This window comes from Topomyia yanbarensis, unplaced genomic scaffold (genome assembly GCF_030247195.1).
Source record: "Topomyia yanbarensis strain Yona2022 unplaced genomic scaffold, ASM3024719v1 HiC_scaffold_216, whole genome shotgun sequence".
Classification (NCBI taxonomy): domain Eukaryota; kingdom Metazoa; phylum Arthropoda; class Insecta; order Diptera; family Culicidae; genus Topomyia; species Topomyia yanbarensis.
The window spans coordinates 13,459-40,580 of NW_026683400.1; the positions used below are offsets into that span (position 1 = coordinate 13,459).

General features: G+C 42.0%; 1 protein-coding gene across 1 annotated transcript; it reads left to right on the forward strand.

The window, feature by feature from the left end:
* The first annotated feature begins 23,202 nt into the window (after nt 1–23,202).
* LOC131694974 (uncharacterized) lies at nt 23,203–24,048 on the forward strand. The gene has a single exon (XM_058983511.1). The coding sequence runs from the start codon at nt 23,203–23,205 to the stop codon at nt 24,046–24,048; it is 846 nt and encodes a 281-aa protein (XP_058839494.1).
* Nucleotides 24,049–27,122: the final 3,074 nt, after the last annotated feature.

Sequence of the window (27,122 nt, forward strand, 5' to 3'; positions counted from 1 at the left end):
GGCTGCATTCGATCGTGTAGATCACTCTCTTCTACTGGCAAAGATAAAGCGGCTGGGCGTTTCGTCAAATTTCACAGGGTGGCTTAAATCATATCTCGTAAATCGTTCTCTATCTGTAAAATTAGGAAATAGCGAGTCATACAGCTTCATTAACTTGTCGGGAGTGCCTCAAGGGAGCAATCTAGGACCGTTGCTTTTTTCGTTGTTCTTCAACGACGTTTGCTATGTTATACCTCCAGGGTGTAAACTTATATACGCTGATGATCTCAAACTATTTCTCATTGTGCGGTCAATAGAAGATTGCGTGGCACTGCAGCGACACTTAGATGCTTTTTGTAATTGGTGTAGTCGCAACTTGCTGGCTCTCAGCGTGGCCAAATGTTCCATAATATCTTTTACTCGCAGAAAAAATCCAATACTCTGGAGCTACACCATCTCAGGGGAATCGCTAGAGAGAATGACAGTTATCAGAGACCTCGGAGTACTCCTGGACTCACAACTGACATTCAGAAATCATTACTCTCATGTTATAGCACAGGCAAATAGAAACCTCGGCTTCATTATAAGAATCGCCAAAGAATTCACTGATCCATATTGTTTACGGGCACTCTATTTCTCACTAGTTCGATCTGTCCTGGAAGCTTCAGCACCCATTTGGTGTCCTTATACGAACATTTGGATCAACCGAATAGAAGCAGTGCAGGCAAGATTCCTCCGTTTTGCTCTTAGAACTCTCCCATGGCGTAACCCAGCAGAGCTACCACCGTACATCGATCGCTGTCGTCTGCTCGATATGGAAACCCTAGCGAAAAGGCGGAACACATTTAGAGCAGTATTTGTTGGGAAGATATTAACTGGCCAAATAGATGCTCCAGATATTCTCTCACAAATAAATATCTATGTGCCCCCTAGAAATCTCAGATCGCATAACTTCTTAAGACTGGAATTTCAGCGCACAGAGTATGGTCAGAACGAACCCATTAGGGCGATGTGTAATGTTTTTAATAGTGTTCATGACCATTTTGACTTTTCTGTATCTTGTGATGTTTTCAAAAATAGACTAAGAAGGTTGACTTAGATTTTAAGATTCCATTTTTGTAATATTTGTAATTTTTGTTCTTGCAATACTGTGTACTATGTGATTAAGTTTAATTGTAGTGTAAAATCATTGTAACCAACTGTGAAAAATTTGAAAAGATGATGGGTTTTTACGCCCATTTGAGGATTGCTTCTGAAGCATATCCTGAAATGGGCTTTTCCCATTCTAGAAACATTTCATGTAGACCAACACAGGTCAGATGAAAAATAAGAATAAATAAATAAATAAATAAATAATCCGAAAAAGGACCCCAAGCCCGAAAAGGACCCCAATCCCGAAAAAGAACCCTAAGCTCGAAAAACATCCCAAGCCCGAAAAAGAACCCCAAATTCGAAAAAGGACCCTGTAACGGACTTACTTTCTAGCATCACAAATCATTCCCACAAAACCAATCCTCACATGCACCAATGTGAATCCTTCTCAGGTCACAGGTCATAAAAACCAAATTTAACATATCCTTTAGTCAGGCCACTTGAAACGAGGCCACACTCATATTTTCCCGCAGATCGTAAATTACTTGAACGATCGTTTTCAAATCCAACTTGCATAACCAGATGGGCGCATTCCAGTTAAACCATTCTGGGTCGCACCACTTGTTATAGCAACATTCTCACTAAGTCATTATTATGCTGAGGCGACAAATAAACAGCCTTGCGTAAAAAACAAACAGCGATAGCAACCGATGCACCCATACTTATTCATTGATTTGTTTTCCCTTTTTTTATGCTACCCGTACATAATTATGTACTTTGAAATTGTAACTGGCTCCTCCCATTTTGATGTACATAGAATAGTTTAAGTCAGGTTAGCTAGGTTAGCTCGTAAGATTTTAAAATGGAATAAAACACATTATGTTAAACAGCCAACAAGTGTACAGGCTAAGAGTTTAAAAGTAATATCACGTATCCAAAATGGCGACCGTGAAAAGTAAAGTGAAGGCAGCACAAGTGATAGTTTATTTTCGTCGCTCTCGATTTATTGGATTACTAACTTGCAAAAAGTTCTTCAATTCACCGGCACATTTCTTAGACAATAGCCCGTACTAAACGGACAGCTCGTAAATCTACTGGAGGTAAGGCTCCGCCTAAGCAGCTTGCCACCAAAGCTACCCATAAAAGTGCTCCATCCACTGGTGGTGTCAAAAAACCCCCCACTGAAGAACTCGAAATATGAAGTGAAAATGGACATCTAACACCCACTAGTAATCGTTAGAACGAACTCAAATTAGTGACAAGTGACAAGAAATCCAGAAGAATTCACACAAATAACAGTTATCTATCCAACCGAATAACACCATGAGGAAGTGAAGCAACTGTACTGTATACTAGTAATCGTTAGAACGAATTCAAATTAGTGACAAGTGACAAGAAATCCAGAAGAATTCACACAAATAACAGTTATCTATCCACCCGAGTAACACCATGAGGAACTGAAGCAGCTGTACGGCAATAATTTGGTACCGATGCCAGCACACCCGCCACAGGCCCACGAGTTGTTACAAATTAATTCGACACGTAGCAGTATCTCTTCCTACTCGGACGGTTTGAGTGCATGACTGACGGAGAGTGACGGTGATACTATCAGAGGCACAAATCCCCGACTATGTACGGGGAACGTGCCATTTGAGCCAATATATTCTGATTCCTGACGGTGATACTAGCAACAGCAGCAGAATCCGGAGGTAAGAGTTCGAGTTTTCGGGAGTTCGAGTTTTCGAGAGTTCGAGTAAAATTTCAAATCAAACAGTAAACAGGTTTTAGTTAAAATCTAGGCTAGAATTGTCTATAAAAATAAAATTGTCAATATATATACAGGGTGTTTGGTTCATGGTTAAGAATCTCTCGGGGGGTGATAGACTGCCATATTTGGAGAAAAAAATTGTTCTACACATACCATCAAATCTCAACCGTTACAGAGTTGTTGAACATTTAGTGTAAAAAACTTATTTGTCTTAAAATAACTCTAACTTTAAAAGTATACTTTGTATTTTAAATGTTTTAGTTCCATTCGAAAGGTGAGAAAATTTCGCATTGAGTGATGCCCTCACATGTTTCAGCTAATGAGTTTAAATAGCCTTTTCAAAGTAATTTATTGAAAATTAAACAATTTCAGACGATTTTTCGTTCATTTCTTGAAAATCATAATAGTTAACCTCATCTTTTTAATAATTCAGATTGTTAGTCTTGATGAGCTGCTTAATTTGTTCTTTGACATGATACACTTACCTTTTCTTATTTTCATGATTTTGGGTTATTCAACTTGGATATTTTTATGTTATTTTCACTAGTACCAGCTCTAATTGAAAAATTACGGCACTTATTGTACTTTTTTTCTTTTTATTCGAAAGCCAGGAAAATTTTACAGTGAAAAATGTATTAATACCTTTCAGTTAAGTGAATTTAGTATTCTTTTAAAAGTAAATTAGTTTAAAGTTAGTGCTATTATTAGCATTTTCGTTAATTTTCTTAAAATAGTAAATTATAAACATCACCATTATTATCATGGAAATAATGCATCTCAGCAAGCTCTACAGTTCTTTCTCTGACTCCATTCAATTATCTCTTTTGGTTTCGACGCAAAATCGTTTTTATCACATCGTTTCATATGCAAAAATAACGATTTCGAACCCACTACATTTGTGGCGAGCTCATGCTGTGTTAACTATTAAATAGCAGCAAAATGAAAAGAGATGTAGATAAAGTGTCAAATTAAAAGTTATAGAGACCATTAAGGGGCATCAAATGAACAATAGTAACGATAAATTTTGTTGATTAATAATTAGAATAATTAAAAAACTCTCCAAAAAACACAAATTTTGAGATATTTCGTTATTAAAAAATCATTTAGTACACTTAACTAAAAGACATTTGTACATACATTGATAGGAAATTTTCTCAGCTTTCCAATGAAATCTTGTAAATAATGATATAAAGCATATTTTTTAGATTAGAGTCTTTTAAGCACTTGCAAGTCGGTTACGGGAAAAGTATAGTAATTAAATTACTAAGAAATGAGAAGAGATAGAAATATGACGTCCAAGAACAAATTATGAATCGTCCTAAAACTCAACTTTTGGATACTGGATATTGCTATAATCATACTTCATTATTTCGAGAAAATTAGCAAAAACCTCCTCAAAAACACTAACTTTTAACTACTTTACAGTTAAAAGGTAATTAAAACTAATTACTTAAAAGATATGAGAACACCATTCAATAGAAAATTTTCTCACCTTTCGAATGGAACTAAATCATTTAAAATACAAAGTATACTTTTCAAGTTAGAGGTATTTTAAGACAAATAAGTTTTTTACACAAAAAGTTCAATAATTCTGTAATGGTTGAGATTTGATGGTATGTGTAGAACAATTTTTTTCTCCAAATATGGCAGTCTATCACCCCCCGAGAGATTCTTAACCATGAACCAAACACCCTGTATATATATATATATATATATATATATATATATATATATATATATATATATATATATATATATATATATATATATATATATATATATGTATATATATATATATATATATATATATATATATATATATATATATATATATATATATATATATATATATATATATATATATATATATATATATATATATATATATATATATATATATATATATATATATATATATATATATATATATATGTATAAAATAATCATGGTTAGCACCATACAGTTTTTGCCTTTCTCATACAGAAAGGTTATGCAATCACTCTGAAAAACGTCAACCTAATCCCGGCCCGGAGGGCCGAGTGTCTTATCCCATTCGACTCAGTTCGTCGAGATCGGAAAAAGTCTGTATGTGTGTGTGTATGTGTATTTATGTGTGTGTATGTGTATGTGTGTGTGTATGTATGTGCGTATGTGTCAAATAATGTCACTCATTTTTCTCAGAGATGGCTGGACCGATTTGCCCAAACTTAGTCTCAAATGAAAGGCAACCTTCCCATCGGCTGCTATTGAATTTTGGATCGATCGGAATTCTGGTTCCGGAATTACGGGTTTCAGAGTGCGGCCACACAGAAATTTCTCATATAAACTATAGGAAAAATTAAAAATAGTATTTTTTTTTATGCTAAATGTGTTCAAGGTGAATGAAACGTCGAGATTTGATGCAAACTCGAAAAAAAATTTGACGACGATTCACTTTTTTGGATTTTGGCACATTTTTGCCTTTCTCATATAGAAAGGTTATGCAATCACTCTGAAAAACGCCAACCTAATCCCGGCCCGGAGGGCCGAGTGTCATATCCCATTCGACTCAGTTCGTCGAGATCGGAAAAAGTCTGTATGTGTGTGTGTGTATGGATGTCTTGGGTATGGGTGTGTGTATGTGTGTGTGTATGTACGTGCGTATGTGTCAAATAATGTCACTCATTTTTCTCAGAGATGGCTGGACCGATTTGCCCAAACTTAGTCTCAAATGAAAGGTGCAACCTTCCCATCGGCTGCTATTGAATTTTGAATCGATCGGAATTCTGGTTCTGGAATTACGGGTTTCAGAGTGCGGCCACACAGAAATTTCTCATATAAACTATAGGAAAAATTAAAAATAGAATTTTTATTTTTGATGCTAAATGTGTTCAAGGTGAATGAAACGTCGAGATTTGATGCAAACTCGAAAAAAAAAAATTGACGACGATTCACTTTTTTGGATTTTGGCACATTTTTGCTTTTCTCATATAGAAAGGTTATGCAATCACTCTGAAAAATGTCAACCTAATCCCGGCCCGGAGGGCCGAGTGTCATATCACATTCGACTCAGTTAGTCGAGATCGGAAAAAGTCTGTATGTGTGTGTGTGTATGTGTGTGTGTATGTGTTTGTGTATGTGTGTATGTATGTGTGTGTGTATGTATGTGCGTATGTGTCAAATAACGTCACTCATTTTTCTCAGAGATGGCTAGACCGACTTGCCCAAACTTAGTCTCAAATGAAAGGTGCAACCTTCCCATCGGCTGCTATTGAATTTTGGATCGATCGGAATTCTGGTTCCGGAATTACGGGTTTCAGAGCGCGGCCACACAGAAATTTCTCATATAAACTATAGGAAAAATTAAAAATAGAATTTTTATTTTTGATGCTAAATGTGTTCAAGGTGAATGAAACGTCGAGATTTGATGCAAACTCGAAAAAAAAATTTGACGACGATTCACTTTTTTGGATTTCGGCACATTTTTGCCTTTCTCATATAGAAAGGTTATGCAATCACTCTGAAAAACGTCAACCTAATCCCGGCCCGGAGGGCCGTGTGTCATATCCCATTCGACTCAGTTCGTCGAGATCGGAAAAAGTCTGTATGTGTGTGTGTATGTGTGTATGTATGTGTGTGTATGTGTGTGTATGTGTATGTGTGTGTGTATGTATGTGCGTATGTGTCAAATAATGTCACTCATTTTTCTCAGAGATGGCTGGACCGATTTGCCCAAACTTAGTCTCAAATGAAAGGTGCAACCTTCCCATCGGCTGCTATTGAATTTTGGATCGATCGGAATTCTGGTTCCGGAATTACGGGTTTCAGAGTGCGACCACACAGAAATTTCTCATATAAACTATAGGAAAAATTAAAAATAGAATTTTTATTTTTGATGCTAAATGTGTTCAAGGTGAATGAAACGTCGAGATTTGATGCAAACTCGAAAAAAAAATTTGACGACGATTCACTTTTTTGGATTTTGGCACATTTTTGCTTTTCTCATATAGAAAGGTTATGCATCACTCTGAAAAACGTCAACCTAATCCCGGCCCGGAGGGCCGAGTGTCATATCCCATTCGACTCAGTTCGTCGAGATCGGAAAAAGTCTGTATGTGTGTGTGTGTATGTATGTGTATGTGTGTGTGTATGTGTGTATGTATGTGCGTATGTGTCAAATAACGTCACTCATTTTTCTCAGAGATGGCTGGACCGACTTGCCCAAACTTAGTCTCAAATGAAAGGTGCAACCTTCCCATCGGCTGCTATTGAATTTTGGATCGATCGGAATTCTGGTTCCGGAATTACGGGTTTCAGAGTGCGGCCACACAGAAATTTCTCATATAAACTATAGGAAAAATTAAAAATAGAATTTTTATTTTTGATGCTAAATGTGTTCAAGGTGCATGAAACGTCGATATTTGATGCAAACTCGAAAAAAATTTGACGACGATTCACTTTTTTGGATTTTGGCACATTTTTGCCTTTCTCATATAGAAAGGTTATGCAATCACTCTGAAAAACGTCAACCTAATCCCAAAGTTGACCAAATCGGTCTAGCCATTTTCGAGAAACCAATATAACCGTTATTCTGAATTTGGATGCTTCCGGATCCGTCGATGATGGCCAGTGTGGGCAAAGAGACTTTGAATGACTGTTGGTGACCTAGATCTACAAATTCAACAGTTGTGTTTACATTTTGGCAAAAAATTCACCTTCTTACATTCATCGCAGAATTCGTTTGAATCGGGATTTGCTGCGTGATCGTACGTATCACCCTGTAATTCAGGAACCAGAACACGGATCCACACAAAATTCAACAGCAGCTGATGTACCTTTCATTCAAAATCAAGTTTGTCAAAATCTGTTCAAAAAATTCCGAGAAACCGATGTGGACAAATCAACAAATTTTGTTTTGTAACCAGACTCTTCAACTCTTAATCCGGAACCAGATGTCGGTTGTAAATGAAATTCAATAGCAACCTATGGGAATATTATACCTTTCATTTGAATCTTAGTTTGTAAAAATCGGTTCAGCCATCTCCGAGAAACCGATGGGGACATTTTGTTAACAAATCCGCACATACACACATACATACATACACACAGACACATACATACACACAGATATTTTGCGATCTCGGCGAACTGAGTCGAATTTCATATGAGACTCGGCCCTCCAGGCCTCGGTTAGAAAGTCGGTTTTTGGAGCAATTGCATAACCTTTCTATATGAGAAAGGCAAAAGAATAATATTTAATTAACTTAATCAGCATGAGTTCAACGTTATCTTCATGTGATTATATTTTGAAATGTTGGTGGAATGGGTTTGAAAGTGGAGGGAATGGGGGGTTAGTAGAGTGGGAGTGGAGGATGCGTCAGAAATCCTTCATCTTATTTCGGTATACGGGGTGGATGAAGAAAATGCGGGCGTGAGGGTGGTCCAAGAGGAGGGAAGTGATGAAGGAAGGAGGTGTATGGGCAAGGCGGGGAGGGGGGAGGGGCGGCGACGCAATACTCAACTGCATATTTTGCCTTCCATTTGAGACTTGGTTTGAGAAAATCGGTTCAGTCATCACCGAAGAACCGATGTGACTTTAATTTTGGAATATGCCCGGAATTCCGGACTTCCGCAATCGTCGATAGTGGACAATATATTCAAAGAATGTTTGATTGGCAATCAGTGATCTAGATCTGCGATTAAAAGTAATTTGGTGACCATTTCAACAGTTTTTAGCCTCTGAGGTATTACGATTGTACCGATTTATATAGGAAATTCCAGTGTATCCTTACTAACACCCCTGTAACTCCGGAAGCAAGAGTCAGAACCGTATGAAATTCAGCAGCAGTCAATGGCATTACTGTATCTTTCATTTGAAATCAAGTTTGTAAAAATCGGGAGAGAATTCGTTGGGGAATGGGTGTGATATTAGCTTAGGGACTTGGCGGGTTCCCCGGGGGCGTCATGAACCGTCATAGGTGGCCAATGTGGTCAAAGCTGCTTTGATTGATCATTAGTGATCTAGACCCGCAAACTAGAGTAATGTTACATCAATTTTAATGTGTTTTACACCATTTGAACATCATGGTGGTACCAATTTATATGGGAAATTGCTGTGTGGCTACACTCTTCAACCCGTAACTCCGGAACCGGAAGTCGGATCAACTAAAAATTCAATAGCAGCTTATGGGAGCGTTATACCTTTCAGATGAAACTAAATTTGCGAAAATCGGTTCAGCCATTTCTGAGAAAATTGTGTGAGTTTAAATGACACACACACATACATACACACACACATACACACACAGACATTTGCCGATCTCGACGAACTGAATCGAATGGTGTATGACATTCGGCCCTCCGGACCTCGGTAAAAAAGTCGATTTTTACAGTGATTGCATAGCCTTTCTTTATAAGAGAAAGGCAAAACCTGTTTTAATCCACCTAGCGGTGCAATTGTGCCTTTCTCATTTCTCTAAACTATGGCACTGAGGCTATTTATGTTCAACATAATTGTGAAAATGTCCATTACATTCTTACAACGCTTTGCACTTATACACAATGGCATGTCAGCCATGAACTTGATGAGCTACGTGTCGACGGTGAAACACTTGAAACAAAAAATATATTCCATTAGCCTAATCAGCATTAGATCAATGTTATCTGCTTGCTAACTAATTTTGTCATGCGGGGGTGGGTATGTGAGGAGGACGAAAGTCCCATGAACGAACGACTCCCCAGCTTAAATTGGTATGCTTTGTGATATAGTGGTGGTTTAAAGACGATGGGGTTGAAAGGGAGGGGTATGAGGGCTGGATGGGGTGGTGGTCTGAGGGATGATTTAAGGAGATTTTTAAAGGAGGGGAGTGAACAGTAGAGGCGGGGGGGGGGTGTAACCCCTCTCCGTAAACCATCAACTACTGTTAAAATCCAGAAACCTTATGCGAGTCGACGTTTTTCAGAGTGATTGCATAACCTTTCTATATGAGAAAGGCAAAAATGTGCCAAAATCCAAAAAAGTGAATTGTCGTCAAATTTTTTTCGAGTTTGCATCAAATCTCGACGTTTCATGCACCTTGAACACATTTAGCATCAAAAATAAAAATTCTATTTTTAATTTTTCCTATAGTTTATGTGAGAAATTTCTGTGTGGCCGCACTCTGAAACCCGTAATTCCGGAACCAGAATTCCGATCGATCCAAAGTTCAATAGCAGCCGATGGGAAGGTTGCACCTTTCATTTGAGACTAAGTTTGGGCAAATCGGTCCAGCCATCTCTGAGAAAAATGAGTGACATTATTTGACACATACGCACATACATACACACACATACACACACACATACACACACATACATACATACACACACATATACAGACTTTTTCCGATCTCGACAAACTGAATCGAATGGAATATGACACTCGGCCCTCCGGGCCGGGATTAGGTTGACGTTTTTCAGAGTGATTGCATAACCTTTCTATATGAGAAAGGCAAAAATGTGCCAAAATCCAAAAAAGTGAATCGTCGTCCAATTTTTTTCGAGTTTGCGTCAAATCTCGACGTTTTATGCACCTTGAACACATTTAGCATCAAAAATAAAAATTCTATTTTTAATTTTTCCTATAGTTTATATGAGAAATTTCTGTGTGGTCGCACTCTGAAACCCGTAATTCCGGAACCAGAATTCCGATCGATCCAAAATTCAATAGCAGCCGATGGGAAGGTTGCACCTTTCATTTGAGACTAAGTTTGGGCAAATCGGTCCAGCCATCTCTGAGAAAAATGAGTGACATTATTTGACACATACGCACGTACATACACACATATATATATATATATATATATATATATATATATATATATATATATATATATATATATATATATATATATATATATATATATATATATATATATATATATATATATATATATATATATATATATATATATATATATATATATATATATATATATATATATATATATATATATATATATATATATATATATATATATATATATATATATATACACACACACATACATACACACATACATACCGACTTTTTCAGATCTCGACGAACTCTCGACGAACACTCGGCCCTCCGGGCCGGGATTAGGTTGACGTTTTTCAGAGTGATTGCATAACCTTTCTATACGAGAAAGGCAAAAATCTATCACCAAGAAATTTTCCTATTCCAATTTAATTGAAAAAGAAAAATTATGCAAAGCCAATTACAGGGCAATACAAGAATATCTACTAATAAATGAGGATACATTAACCTCAAAGAAATTATTTTATTTTGAAAAATCGTCGAGAACGTTAAATTTCGACATTACAACTGCAATAAACAATTAAAAATAAAATTTAGACTAAAAGGGACAATTCTAGCTATCATTTTCACGAATCGGCTAAATAAATTAAAAATTATGGCAAATTTGGATATTAAAACGGCAGCGAAGCTAGCCTCTTTAATTCCACTATACGACGGTAATAAAGAAGGAGCTAAAGATTTCGTAGATGCTGTAAATTTATAAACACGATCGTGACCGAAGCTCAGAAACCCACGGCGATACAAATAGTACTGACCAAGCTCACAGGCAAAGCGAGAGACCTTTTTACAGCGGTCCCAGCCAGCCTAGTTGAGATCGACCTGCAAATTCCATTGAACTGCACAGACAAAAGCAGTTCGGATTCCGCAGAAAACAATTTAAAAACCTGTTTGAATCCACCTAGCGGTGCAATTGTGCCTTTCTCATTTCTCTAAACTATGGTTCTCTGAGAAAAATGAGTGACATTATTACATACGCACATACATACACACACACACATACACACATACATACACACATACACACACATATACAGACTTTTTCCGATCTCGACGAACTGAGTCGAATGGGATATGACACTCGGTCCTCCAGGCCGGAATTAGGTTGACGTTTTTCAGAGTGATTACATAACCTTTCTATATGAGAAAGGCAAAAATGTGCCAAAATCCAAAAAAGTGAATTGTCGTCAAATTTGTTTTCGAGTTTGCATCAAATCTCGACGTTTCATGCACCTTGAACACATTAAGCATCAAAAATAAAAATTCTATTTTTAATTTTTCCTATAGTTTATGTGAGAAATTTCTGTGTGGCCGCACTCTGAAACCCGTAATTCCGGAACCAGAATTCCGATCGATCCAAAATTCAATAGCAGCCGACGAGAAGGTTGCACCTTTCATTTGAGACTAAGTTTGGGCAAATCGGTCCAGCCATCTCTGAGAAAAATGAGTGACATTATTTGACACATACGCACATACATACACACACATACGGGGGCAGCAGGGACAGGAAGGACAGGAGTCTAGGGGTCTAACGAACCCCCCCCCCCCCACGGTCCTACTGCGAGTTGGGGAGCTTTGCTAGGATATGGTGGGGCTAAGATTAGGCTCTTCTAAACCTCTAAAAAAGCCATAACTCTGAAAGCAGCTCCGACGAAGCTAGTCTGTGCCGCTTCTGCTAAGATCCTAAGATTCCAATAATCTAAGATCTAGGTAATAAAAGCACTCTAGCCCAACCGGAGTGCCAACCGGCACATCAGGATCGACGCCAGTAACATCCTGATTATGGTACACTGACCATGGCGAACGTCAACGGACAGGACAAGGATAACGAATAGGATGGCGACCTTGGGCTGACAGGCGTGCTGTTCTACTCCCTGAGTAAGGAAGGATGACACCGACTTGAAATGGCGAGTGGGCTAACAGCAAGGCTGCCTCCGTCCCAACAAAACCCTGGCAGGTCTCCGGGTACGCTCGAAACTCGCCATCATTTGGTTGGTGGTACTAGGTTCGGTTGAAGCATTCCCGATTTACGCCGATCAGGCTCTGAACACTACTCCCCATGAAGGATAGTGTCAACCCTTGCATGACCTCACTGCTGCTTTTTGGCAGCATAGATAATCATAGATTTTTTGTCAGCATAGATAAGCATCGCGAGAGGCGACTATGTGCAGCGAGTGGAGATAGCGGCCCGGAGTTGGGACCCAATAAAATGGAGAAAAAACAAGCAACCGATATAAATGGAGCAGGCACGGTGAATCCGTTTGCCAGAGGCGGGTTGGTGAGGTCACCACTACCAGTAGTAGCTGAAGTCATCCAGCAAGAGCAGGAGGAGGGGAAGCCGAAGCAACAGCTGCAACAAAAACAGCCGGACCAGAGCGGAATGAGCTATACCCCACAAACGCCAAAGGTAGTGGTAGCGAGGCACTTGGTGGAGGAGCTCCACAAGTTCGTGGACACGAGAAACAATGTCCACAAAGACATTAAGGAGATGGTCATCAAAATCCGGAAGGCGCTACTGTCTGCCGTGAAAGAGTACGATACGGCAACGCAGAGGGCAGATTCAGCTGAGCGAGCATCGGCGTCGGCTAGGCCACTATCCTCCTAGCCCCTCCGAAACAGGGTAAGGAGAGGCAAATTGGAGTGAAGAACACACCAGTTCCCATAACTCCAAAGAGGACAAGATCCTCGCCAGGCGACGAAAGACCAGGCGGGTCAAAGAGGCAGACGCTCGAGGACGCTGTTGCTGCCGAAGGAGAGGACGCCACCTTACAGGGTGAAAGCTGGAGTACCGTTGTAGGTCGGAAGGAGAAACGCGGGAAACAGCAAAAAAGGAAGGAGGAGCGAAAAGGGGAGCAGAAGAGGAAATCAGAACCCTCGGCTCGTCAGAAGGCTGTAGCGCGTGCAAGACGCACTAGCGGTTCTGGTCTGCGAAATTGCTCCCCAGGGAACTCAAACAAGCGATTTATGCGCCACCTCCGAAGAGGACCGCTTGTCACGTTTTATTTGCCCGGCAAGAGTCTGAACCTCAGGGCGGATTTTCGTAAAAGAACCTGGAAATATAAATGAACGATTTGGCAGACCTGGATAACCTTCCAGTGACTTTGAATCGGACCAAACAGCGCTGAAAAGAAAACTAGGAGAATCCCGTCGTTCAGCCAGTCAAGAAATACCACCATTCACGTGTCTCATCACAGGCACAATTCCTAAATTCAAACTGACCCGTAACGCTTCAGAAGTGGAAGTGGAGGGGGTTGAGGTTCCCAAGCAACCCAAGACTTGGAGTAAAAAAACAGAAAAGAAGAAACTAGAAACTACTGAACGAACGACGTGAAACTCCTTTTAAACCGAGCCAACCATTGCGGGGAAAACTATCTACAAAAATACACTCATTATACACATTTTACTTTAATTACAACAGATTTTTATTTACGGACGGCATTCATTTCACCTCCTCATTCTCTTCCTTCACTTTTCTTTTCCCCCTCAAATCTTTCTATCTATCGTGTGCGGTTTAAGCTCTAGCGACATTTATCGGCCAAGAACCACCTACTCTACTAAAAGCTTCGTGTGCTATAATATGGCTATTTGATCATGCGCATGTCAAAGGTCTTTAGGTCATTTGTTGGGCTTACGTTCGCTGCAGCGCTTCTACGGTGATGATGTCGGTATTACAGGTGCTCCGACGTGACGAAACGACGGTCTGATGATATTCGCCGCGTGGTGAGTTTTTCCCAGTTCTACGACAGGGCGGCGGCGCAAGTAGTCAACGGCTGGTCTGCGCTCTAGGCCGGCGGTGCAACGATCGGCCACTTCCGACTGATGCGTCGGGTTGTTCGACCAGGAAACGTGGAAGCATGCGAGAGTGATTCGCAGTGAGCCGATCCTCGGCTTACGCGTCGCTAGAACCGTTCGGTTGGTTCTCAACTGTCCGGAAAAACGCTAGTCGGCGGGAAATTCGCCGGTGACGAAAACTGTCAAATAAAAAGCCAGTTTAAGCCTATGCCGGTATAAGCACACATTCTTTTATATTTACCTTTGTTTTTAGAAACACTCGCACACGTTTACCGCACAAAATCTAGCTTGGACTTTTACAACACCTCGACATTACACCGCGAAACAAACTAATCACTCGCACTTCTGTCTTCTTCCACGATCCAGGACAAATTGGATAGGAAATTGCGATAGGTCCTCAGATATACGCGAGTGTTAATTTTCGGGTTTTCTAACCGGAAGTACGTTATCTAGCCGAACCAGGACAACGACCTTTACCAATACCCGAAATCTCCCAGAGTTCAGTTCTGCGCTGATTCAATCCTACATCTCCCTCACTCTCAAGCTGCCCAGATCAACCCATTTAGCTTCGACGCGCATCTGTGTATAATTATTAAGGATCCCTCCGCCGGTTGATTCTTGCCAGGCTGTAAAGAACGCATGGGAAAGCAATTGGGCGCTTACCCCAAACCTCCCGCTAAGGTCTACACATTCGCGCAATAGAAGGAGCGGGTGAAATTTGTCAGTTCATGAACGGGATTATTTGTATGCGTGCGTTTAGTGTTCATTTCCCATGAAGGGGTTCATTGGGTTTTTTGGAAGTTCGTTTCATTTGTAACGGTGCTATGTGAACTGGAATACACTTTTGAAATGTTGTGCGTATGAACAAGAAACATGCAAGAATAGATAATATAATGCAAAAATATGAAGAAAATAATATAAAGTATATTTACAAAAGTTCAAAATGTGACCATGTTACAAGGCGCCTAAGGGAGAAGCCGTGCTCGTCAAAGCAAATGACGAGACTACGTACGCAGCACTGCTCAAAAAGGTCAGAGAGGACCCGGAGCTGAAAGATTTGGGGGAAAACGTGTTAAGAGTCAGGCGTACCCAAAAAAATGAGATGCTCCTGAAGCTTAAGAATACTACGACTAGTAGATCTGCCTTGCAGGAGAGTATAACTAAATCAATGGGTGGAAAGGCAGAAGTTAAAGCCTTAAGCCCGGAGATGGTAATTGTGTGCAAGGACCTCGACGAAATAACGACGGAAGACGAGCTGAGAGGTGCTATGAAGCAGCAATGCAAACTGGGCGAGGTGCGCATGACGATCGGGTTAAGGAAGGGATACGGAGGAACGCAGACAGCGATGATTTGGTTACCGGTAACCGCTGCAGACAAGGCGCTGGAGGTAGGTAAAGTTGCAGTTGGATGGTCGAGATGCCTACTGAGAGCCGCCCCACGAGTAAATAAACAAGCGGAGAAATGCTTCAAATGTTTAGGCTTTGGACATTTAGCAGGGGCTTGCAAAGGCCCGGACAGATCCGGGATGTGCTGGAAATGCGGAGAGACGGGCCATCTTGCGAGAGACTGCACGCAGAGGCCGAAGTGCTTGCTTTGCACCGCAGCGGAAGGAAACGACCATCAGACGGGTGGCTTTAAATGCCCAGCCTACAAGAAGGCGACGGCACACGGTGATGGAGGTGACCCAGATAAACCTGAATCACTGTGATACCGCACAGCAATTGTTGTGGCAGTCTACGACAGAAACTATGTGCGATGTCGCTTTGATCACAGAGCCTTATCAAGTCCCCCCTAATAACGGTAACTGGGTGGCGGATAGATTAGGAACCGCTGCGATACAAGTAATGGGAAGATTCCCAATCCAAGAAGTGGTAGAACGTTCATACGAGGGTTTCGTGATAGCCAAAATCAAAGGCATCTTCGTATGTAGCTGCTACGCTCCCTCAAGCCTAATGCTGGAGCAGTTAACCGAGCAGTTGATCGATCGGAAGCCGGTAGTCATTGGTGGTGACTTCAACGCCTGGGCTGTGGAATGGGGCAGTAGAGTAACCAACACAAGAGGGTGTATCCTGCAGGAAGCTCTAGCGAAGCTAGACGTACGATTGTGCAATGAAGGCTCTGTTAGCACGTTTCGGAGAGACGGGAGGGAGTCTATCATCGACGTCACATTCTGTAGTCCCTCATTGACGGTGCACATGAATTGGAGAGTATACGAAACGTATACGCATAGCGACCACCAGGAGATTCGCTACCGTATCGGTCAATGGAACCCCGCGGCAGTACAGAGAAGGGTGACCAGCGAACAAAAGTGGAAGACGAAAGCCTTCAACAAAGACTTCTTTGTTGAGGCACTTCGGCCGAACGGTGGGACCGAGAACAAGGATGCGGCTGACCTAACAAGAAGGATTGTGGCGGCTTGTGACGCCACAATGCCGCGAAAATAGGAACCACGCAACAAACGGCGTCCAGCTTACTGGTGGAACGAGACGCTTAGTACGTTACGCGCTGCTTGTCTCAGAGCCAGAAGGCGGGCCCAAAGAGCAAGGTCGGAACAAGATAGAGAAGAGCGTAAGGCAGCGTTTCGGGAAGCTAAAGCCGCTTTAAAACGGGAGATCAGACTTAGCAAGTCAGAGTGCCACAAGGAGCTATGCCGAGAAGTAGACGCCAATCCCTGGGGTGACGCTTACCGTGTCGTGATGGCGAAAATGAAGGATCCGACGACGCCAGCTGAAATGTGTCCGAGCAAGCTGAAGATAATCGTCGAGGGTCTTTTCCCGAAGCACGATCCAACTATATGGCCACCGACATCGTACGGCGAAGAAGAAGGAACAAGCACGGATCGGCAAGTGACTAACGACGAGCTAGCAGAAGCATCGAAGCGCCTAAAATCAAAGAAAGCCCCTGGTCCAGATGGAATACCAAACGTGGTACTGAAAGCTGCGATCCTGGCATATCCGGACATGTTCAGGATAGTGATGCAGAAGTGCCTAAATGAAGGCAACTTCCCCGAAATTTGGAAGGTCCAGAAGCTGGTGTTGATGCCGAAGCCAGGGAAGCCACCTGGCGACCCGACCTCGTACAGGCCCATATGCCTGCTGGATACACTCGGAAAACTCCTGGAAAGGATCATTCTTAACAGGTTGACGAAATTCACGGAATGTGAGCGCGGACTGTCCAAGATGCAGTTCGGTTTCCGCAAAGGAACATCGACAGTGGATGCAATTCGGATAGTGCTCGAGAGTGCTGAGAAGTCACCTAAACAGAAGCGAAGAGGAGATCGATACTGCACTGTGGTCACGATAGATGTGAAGAACGTGTTCAACAGTGCCAGCTGGGAAGCCATCGCTGCAGCGATGCATAGAATGAGGGTTCCCGACTATCTATGCCAAATCCTGAAGAGCTACTTTCAGAGCAGAGTGCTGCTGTACGAGACGAGCGAAGGACAGCAGTCATTGCGTGTCACAGCGGGCGTTCCTCAGGGCTCCATTCTCGGTCCAACCCTTTGGAACGGGATGTACGATGGGGTCTTAACGCTGCAGCTGCCTAGAAAAGTGAAAATCGTAGGTTTTGCGGACGACGTGTCACTAACGGTGATGGGTGAGACACTTGAAGAAGTGGAGGTGTCGGTGATGGAGACAATAGACGCGATCGAGAGCTGGATGAACGGGGTCAAGCTGCAAATAGCTCACCACAAGACGGAGGTGTTGCTGGTCAGCAATTGCAGATCGGTTCAACGGATTCAGATCGACGTCGGAGGGCACGTGATTGCATCGAAACGTGCATTGAAGCAATTGGGAGTTATAATCGACGACCGGTTGAGCTTCAACAACCAGAAAGGAAGGTGGACCCACCGACTCATCCCAAATGTATCGACCTGGGTACATAGGAAGCATGGAGAGGTGAACTTCCATTTGACGCAGTTTTTGTCCGGGCACGAATGCTTCCGGAAGTACCTGCATCGGTTTGGATATGCTTCGTCACCCCTTTTGCCCGGAGTGTGCGACTGTGCAGGAGACACCGGAACACGTGGTCTTCGAATGCCCTAGATACGAAGAAGTTCGTATACCTGGTATGACAGTGAACAATATCGTCGAAGAGATGTGCCGTGATGAACATACCTGGGACGCTGTCAACAGAGTGGTCTCGAGCATACTCTCCGAGCTGCAGAGGAAGTGGCGAAGAGACCAGCAAGAAGCCGCAAATCGGGTTTCGAGAGAAATTCTACCGCCGGGGAACTCTCCAACTGTGTAAACTAGGTCCACCACCGGGGACCAGTTGAGTAGTACGTGAAGTAGCATCGAGTTGGGTCGTCGGGGCGCCTGGGAGCCGGACGTCAAGCTTCACCGGAATCGCTGAACCGACCTCGACATCCTACCGGGTAGCTCGTGAGTAGGCTAGATCCACCGCCGGGTATTCGACCGAGTAGACCGCGTCGCAGAGCTAGCAGTGGGTCGTTGGGGCGCTGGTGAACCGGAAGCTACGCTCCGACCGGAATCGTCGGATATACCTCACCACCTACTGTATGGCTCGTTGAGTAGGCTAGATCCACCGCCAGGGACTAGATCGAGTAGATCAGGACGACGCGGAGAGCTAAATGGCTCACAAAAACGAACATCGGAATCAGGAGAAATCTACCGCTCGGTTGCAGCAGAATAGGCTAGATCCATTGTTGGGGACTAGACTGAGTAGTTCGCGAACAAGTGAGGGCGGGGGCTGAATGGCTTATCGGGAAAGTAGAGCGAAACGGAACGAGAGGAAGCCAAAGGGCTCAAGAAATTGTGGTGCTAAAACAAAAGAAGAATCGGTATCGGGAGAGCCTCCTTCGCCGGGAAACTCTCCGTCGGCATAAGCTAGATCCACCGCCGGGGACTAGACTGAGTAGACCGCGACGAAATACCACCAGTCGCAGGTCGTCGGGGCATCAGCGAACCGGACGCCCTGCTCCACCGGAATCGCTGAACTGACCTCGACATCTGGTTGGTTGGCTCGGTTTCGAGAGAACTTTTCTCGCCGGGGAATTCTCCGTCGGAGTAGGCTAGGTCCATCGTCGGGGACTAGACCGAGTAGTTCGCGAACAAGTCTGGTGCTCAATGAGTAAACGGCGCTGAATGGTGTGAGAAGGGAGTTGCGGTGCTAACTGGCACAAGGGAGCCGAAGGGCTCGGGGAATTAGACAGTCTGACGTTTGCCGCTCAGACTGTACACGTAGGGGAGGAGTACTAAGCCTCGACTCACAGCCAGCTTTCCGACTGCCATGCAGAACTTGCCAGTCTGTGTGGATGGTAGAGAATTGGTGGTGTGTAGAGGAGTGGGGCTGAAACGAACTAGTAAGTAGTTGAATTAGAGTGTGTGCGATGCACATAAAAACCCCTCTCCGAAGTAATGCCGTAAGGTAGTGCCGGGGAGGAATCAGGTTCTGGGCAAGAGCAGTGGTTTTTAGCGGGTCGGGTGATGGCAGCCCAAACCCGTTCCCTGAGACATTGGGGTTTTTGTACATTTTTCCTCACTCAGGGTTTTCATGAAAATTTTTTTTACTGCTCTCTAAAAAATAAAATAAAAAAAACATACACACATACACACATACATACATACACACACACATACAGACGAGGCTGTGGTCATTACCAACCTCAACAGACTCGATCTGGAACAAATCGATTCCCGCAGAATCGACAAAACATGTATTTAGCAAATACTGAACCGCAATCATGCATGCCTGACCAAGGCCAAGCGCAAACAGCTGTGCCGGTCCGTGCACCGAGCGAACAGCAACAACAACAAATTCAAAACCATTTTTTTTGGGCCAATGTGTTGACTCTAAATATAAGCGCTTCTAACTTCATAAAAGTTGGAGTGCGTATGGCCAATTCGATTTGTACGTTAATAATAGATTCTGGTGCAGATATCTCTATTTTTAAGAGTAATAGAATAATACCAGAACAATTAGTAAATAACAAAATCAGAATAAAATTATCTGGAATAACGGAAGGCGAAATAGAAACAACAGCACTGACCGAAACTGAATTAAATTTCGGAAATAACATAATCATTAAACATAACTTTCATCTAGTTAACGCAGACTTTCCCATTCAAACCGATGGCATTTTGGGCAGAGATTTTTTCTCCTCCCATAAATGTATAATCGATTACGAATGTTGGTTAATAAATTTCTCAGTAAATAATACTAACGTGTCCGTACCTATACAACAGCGTAAACAACAATTTCATAATACCGCAGAGATGCGAAGTGATTAGAAAATTAATTAACAACAATCTTAAGGAAGACATGGTAGTCATCTCTACAGAAATTGCACCTGGAATTTTTGTAGGAAACGCTATCATATCTCCACAAAATCCCTATGTAAAAATAATGAACACAACGAAATCAACTGTAAATATATCCAACTTAGAACTTAAACCTGAAATGGAACCCTTAGAAAACTACAATATAATGAAAATTAGCAATAAAGATAAGAATAATACGAGAAATAAAAAAGTTTTAAATGAGATAGATATGAAAAATGTACCAAGCTACGCACAACAAGAATTAAGCAACCTAATATTAAACTATTCAGACATTTTTGCACTCACTGACGAACCACTGTCGACTAACAATTTTTACAACCAAAACATTAACTTAAAGGACAATATCTCCGTATACATACCCAATTATAAAACAATCCATTCTCAAAATACAGAAATAGAAACTCAAATTACTAAAATGCTAAAAGACGAAATAATAGAACCTTTAATATCATCCTATAACAGTCCAATTTTATTAGTACCAAAGAAATCAAATGATGAAACCAAGAAATGGCGACTAGTAATAGATTTCAGACAACTCAACAAAAAAATCCTGGCAGACATATTCCCCTACCTAGAATCGACACAATTTTAGATCAACTTGGCAGAGCCAAATACTTTTCAACATTAGACTTAATGTCTGGTTTTCACCAAATAGCGTTAGAAAAAAACTCTCGAAAATTTACCGCTTTCTCAACACAGAGTTCACACGCTTACCTTTTGGATTAAATATTAGCCTAAACAGTTTTCAGAGAATGATGACAATCGCAATGGCTGGACTAACACCAGAACATACATTCGTCTATATCGATGACATAATTGTTATTGGATGTTCCATCCAACACCACTTGCAAAATCTAGCAAAAGTCTTCGACAGAATCAGAAAATATAATCTAAAATTAAATCCCCAAAAATGCAAATTCTTCAATACAGAAGTGACGTATCTATGACACAAAATTACAGATGATGGAATACTACCAGATAGTTCCAAATTCGACACTATTAACAACTACCCCATACCCAAAAACAGCGACGACTGTAGACGATTTGTAGCTTTTTGTAACTATTACAGCAAATTTGTGCCAAACTTTGCAACAATAGCACACCCACTAACTCAAATTCGAAAGCAAAATAAACAGTTCGTTTGGACAAATGAATGCCAAAACGCCTTTAACACACTAAAACACACCTAATCTCACCAAAACTACTTCAATACCCCGACTTTGCTCAACCGTTTATACTAACAACTGACGCATCAGACGTAGGATGCGGAGCAGTTTTATTCCAAATTAAAAACGGAAACGACTTACCTATGGGCTTCACTCCAGGAGAGAAAAATAAATCGACAATACTAAAAGAACTAACAGGAATACACTGGGGAATAAATTATTTCAAACCTTACCTATACGGAAGAAAATTTACGGTCAGAACAGACCATAGACCATTAGTATTTTTATTTAATATGAAAAACCCAACCTCCAAACTCACTAGAATGAGACTAGATTTAGAAAAATTCGACTTTAATATAGAATACATTCCTGGTAAAAGCAACGCTACAGCGGATGCCTTATCCAGAATTGTTGCAACCTCAGACGAATTGAAAGCCTTAAACGTACTTACTGTCAACACTAGGTCCATGACAAAAAATTAAATAATAGCAATAGAAATAATAATAATTCCAATATTAATAATAATAATAATAATAATATTAATGATAATATTAACATCAACAATAATAGTAATACCTATAATAATAATGATATTAACGATAATGTTAAGAATAAAAGACTTGGCAACACTTGTGCTTGTTTACGTTCGTTAATATTTTGTGCTCCGTATATTCCAAGTTTTTCGCTGTTAAACAGTCTATTTTTCCGTGAATCACCGTTAGATATTCCGACTAACAGCTTCGCCTGTCGCTGCAAATCGTACCACTGCGCAGCCTCCAGGTAGGCCTCAAAAACTCGCAATTCAACGCCACAACGCCGCAACGCAACCCGCCAATTCTACCGATCGCCATTCGCAACGAGATAAATCGCCACCGCCGCCCTCCCACTTCGCACAAACGACCCACCCCATCAATCAATCACCAGCAGTTAACCTCACTACGTTGTGTCATCAGAACCAAAATTTGACAGTGATTGCATCTTTATACAACGGCCGCATTCAACGAAATAAAACAGATTTCGCTTGCCGTGTTTTTATTTCAACGAGATAGAGAAAGAACATCCATCCGTGCAAACTGCGTTCAACACACACACAATTACATCTGCGCAGCTCCGGCTAGTGTTTTCGCTCCTACGTCGCTTCGCTGCTGTTAGTATCACTCACCAAACCTATTTCATCGAGTATTACATCCATCGCATGATTTCTGACGACAGCGCCATCTAACTCTGAGATTCATAGCTATCGCACCTGACTCGAGCCGTGTTGCCATTTACACAGAAACAAACAAAATGACCGGTATCTGTGAAAAATGCACAAACGACGTGGTAGGAGAAATTATTAAGTGCGGCGGTTTTTGCTCGTCTGGAGTTTGTTTGCGTTGTTCTGGGATGAAACCGGAAATTCACGATGCTTTGAAATCGAGCGGCCACCTGATTTGGATGGGTTATGCCTGCAAAAATATCATGAGTAAAGCTCGTTTTTCGAATGCTTTAGTATCTGTGAATGCAGCGAATGAGCACATAATAGATTCGCTCAAAACCGAAATCAAAGATGCCATTCTCGCAGACATTCTGACTGAAATTCGCACCAATTTCAAGGCGCTGATTGACTCTGTCCCAGCGGCTCCCGTTTTGACACCTCGTGTGTGTCAATCAGCTCCGCGATCCAGAGCTAAAAGACTGCGCGACACCGACAACGACGAGGATAGCACGTCCCACCGCCCGGCGAAACTTCTGTGTGGAACAGCAAATTGTAACTCTGGCCCAAATATAGTTGCCCCGGGAGCTATCGCGAGCGACGAACCAAAGTTCTGGTTAAATCTTTCCGGCATTGACCCGCAGGTACCTGACGACACCGTACTGCAACTGGTGCGTACGAGACTGGATTCTGAGGAAGTAAAGGCAGACAAGCTGGTTCCTAGAGGCAGAGAAGTGCGCACGCTAAGCTTTGTATCCTTTAAGGTGAGCATGCCAGTTAGGCTTAAGGCAAAAGCTATGACAGCGGATACATGGCCATTAGGTATTCGGTTTCGCGAATTTGAGGATACAGGACGAGCCGCTCAGAATTTTTGGAGACCTCCGCACACCCCAATTCCACCCCTGATCACTGTGGAGACGCCGCTAACATCCAAGTAAGCTTCGATTCTCATCGATCCATTCATATCACACACTTGACCTCTGAAGATTTCCTGTCCGTCTACTACCAGAACGTCCGTGGAATGAGAACGAAAACTCAGACCTTCTTGCTTGCCCTTACTTCCTGCGACTACGACATTATTGTTCTCACTGAAACCTGGCTACGCGATGATATATTAAATTCCGAGCTTACGACGAACTACGCTATTTATCGTTGCGATCGTAATTCTTCTACTAGCAATCTACGCCGCGGAGGTGGTGTTCTTATTGCGAAAATCTTACTGCGACTGAACTAAAAATGACTGGATGTGAATGTTTGGAACAGGTTGTCGTACGCGTTTCCCTGCCAGGTCGGTCGTTATTTATTTGCTGCATTTATCTAAGGCCGAATAGTGATCCTGACTTGTATAACGTACACTCCTCCGCGGTTCAGAGCATTCTTGACAAAGCCAGTCGGCGAGACAATGTATTAGTTGTTGGTGATTATAACCTTCCTCATCTCCGGTGGTCTTTCGATGACGATCTTAAGTGCTACATTCCAGAAAATGCGACATCGGAGCAAGAGACGGCCATCACAGAAACTTTGGTCTCTGATGGTTTATATCAAATATGCTCTCTTAGCAATGTGAACGGACGGACACTCGATCTAGCCTTCGTCAACGACACGAACGTGTTCGAACTGATGGAGCCTCCGACATCTATACTTAAGGTAGACCCTCACCATAAGCCCTTCGTCTTAAGATTTGACGCGTGTTCTAATGACGGCGACGATTCTGATACAACTAATGACGACCTCAACTTCGATTTTTCTCGATGCAACCTCGATGAAGTCTCATCGGCCATTGGCGCAGTCAACTGGAACGATATGTTGGATGGAAATGATTTGAATCAGGCAGTTTCGGCGTTCTACAAGGCCATATATGGAATTCTTCGTTGCAATGTTCCTAAAAAACGTACCACTAAAAAAGTAGATTACAAGTACCCGTGATGGAACGCTGAGCTTGGCAGGTTGCGCAACGTACTACGGAAGCAACGTAAGCGATTCTTACATCACAGGACCGACGACAACAAAGTTATTCTTCGACAAATTGAGCTGCAATATGAAACAGCCCGAAACAGTGCATTCGTTGAGTATCTCAACCAAGTCCAATGCAACCTGCGGAATAATCCCTCGACATTCTGGAAGTTTATAAATAGCAGAAGGCGCTCCGAGGGTATTCCAGAAAATGTTTATCTTCGAGACAAATGTTCACAGTCCACAGCCGAATAGGTGGATCTTTTTGCAGATCACTTTCGAGATGTATTTACCAGCCCTCCTGTCTACCCATCGCAAGACTACCTTGAAACGTTGCCAACCTATAATATCAGCCTCCCCTGCCCTAACGTAAACGTTACCGATGTTTTGATAGCTTTATCCAGCGTTGACCCGTTGAAAGGGCCCGGTCCGGATTGTTTGCCCCCTTTGTTCATAAAACATTGTGCCCGAGCGCTTTCTGTACCAGTAAGCATTATTTTCAAGCGCTCGATCACGGAAAATGTTTTTCCAAGTGTGTGGAAAGAAGCTGCTATAGTTCCTATCCATAAGGCAGGAAACACACATAATATTGAAAACTATAGAGGGATCTCGCTTCTGAATTGTCTGGCCAAAGTTCTGGAAAAGTTTGTTTACAATGCAATGTACGGTGCATCTTCACACATAATTGATGAACGTCAGCACGTCTTTGTAAAGAAACGCTCGACAACTTCGAACTTGATGACGTACACAAGTTTTCTAGTTCCAGCCGTCGAGAAGCGCCAGCAAGTTGATGCAATATATTTTGATTTCGCTAAAGCATTCGACAAGGTGCCGCACAACATTGCGGTTATGAAACTGCAGCGATTAGGATTTCCTCCGTGGGTAACCAGGTGGTTACAATCTTACCTTTCTGAACGATCCGCTTTTGTTAGAATCGGCACCACATGCTCAAACGTATTTGAAACGCCAACCGGTGTCCCTCAAGGAAGTCACTTAGGGCCACTTATCTTTATATTATTCATCAACGATCTCTGCACCCGTATCAAGTCTGGAAAACTACTCTACGCTGATGATCTGAAAATCTTTCGCTCCATTGCTTCGGGACTCGATTCAGCTGTGCTCCAAGAGGATATAGTCAATATTGAAGAGTGGTGCTCGCTGAATGGAATGCAGATCAATGTCGATAAATATAAGGTGATAAGCTTCGGGCGCTCGACAACTCTAAGGCGCTGCGAATATACCCTTCAAGCGTGTGTCATCGAGTACGTGGAATCTATCCGTGACCTGGGAGTGTTAGTTGACAGAAAACTTCGCTTCCCGGACCACATCACAGCGACAGCGGCTAAAGCTTTTGCAACATTGGGTTTTTTGAAACGAAACACTACTGACTTCGAGGATTTCTACACTCTGAAATCTATATACTGCGTACTGGTCCGTAGCATTTTGGAGTACGCTGTACAAGTGTGGGCGCCGTACAACGCCGTGCAAAGCAATCGATTAGAGCATGTTCAAAGAAGCTTTGTACGGTTTGCTTTAAGAAAACTGCCTTGGAACGACCCTATCCGTTTACCACCGTATAATAATAGATGTATGCTATTAGATTTGCCAACGCTGGAGTCACGTCGTACCTTCTTGCAAAAAATGTTCATTTTTGATATGTTGTCGAGCAATGTTGACTCTCCCGACATTCTTTCAAGGATTAATTTGTTTGTTCCTCCTCGAGTTATAAGAAACCGACCGGTTTTATGGATCCCTAGGCACCGTACAGCATACGGCCAGAATAATCCGGTAGATAGATGTTGCCGCAAATTTAATGAAACTTCCGAACTCTTTGAATATCATATTACTAAATCTAGTTATAAGTTAGCGATTATAAACTTTTAACACATTAACACTTAATCTGTACGGTATCTGCCGAAGATCGAATAAATAAATAAATAATATTAACAACAATAATAATATGAACAACAACTATAAATTACTTAACGACAATGGACAAAAGACGAAAGGTAGAGAGACTGATCACCTCACTATCTATACGACTGAAAACCCGACCGAA

What these genes read in the sequence shown, in the direction of transcription:
- LOC131694974 (XM_058983511.1), top strand. Translation starts at nt 23,203, where the DNA reads ATGACCGGTATCTGTGAAAAATGCACAAACGACGTGGTAGGAGAAATT.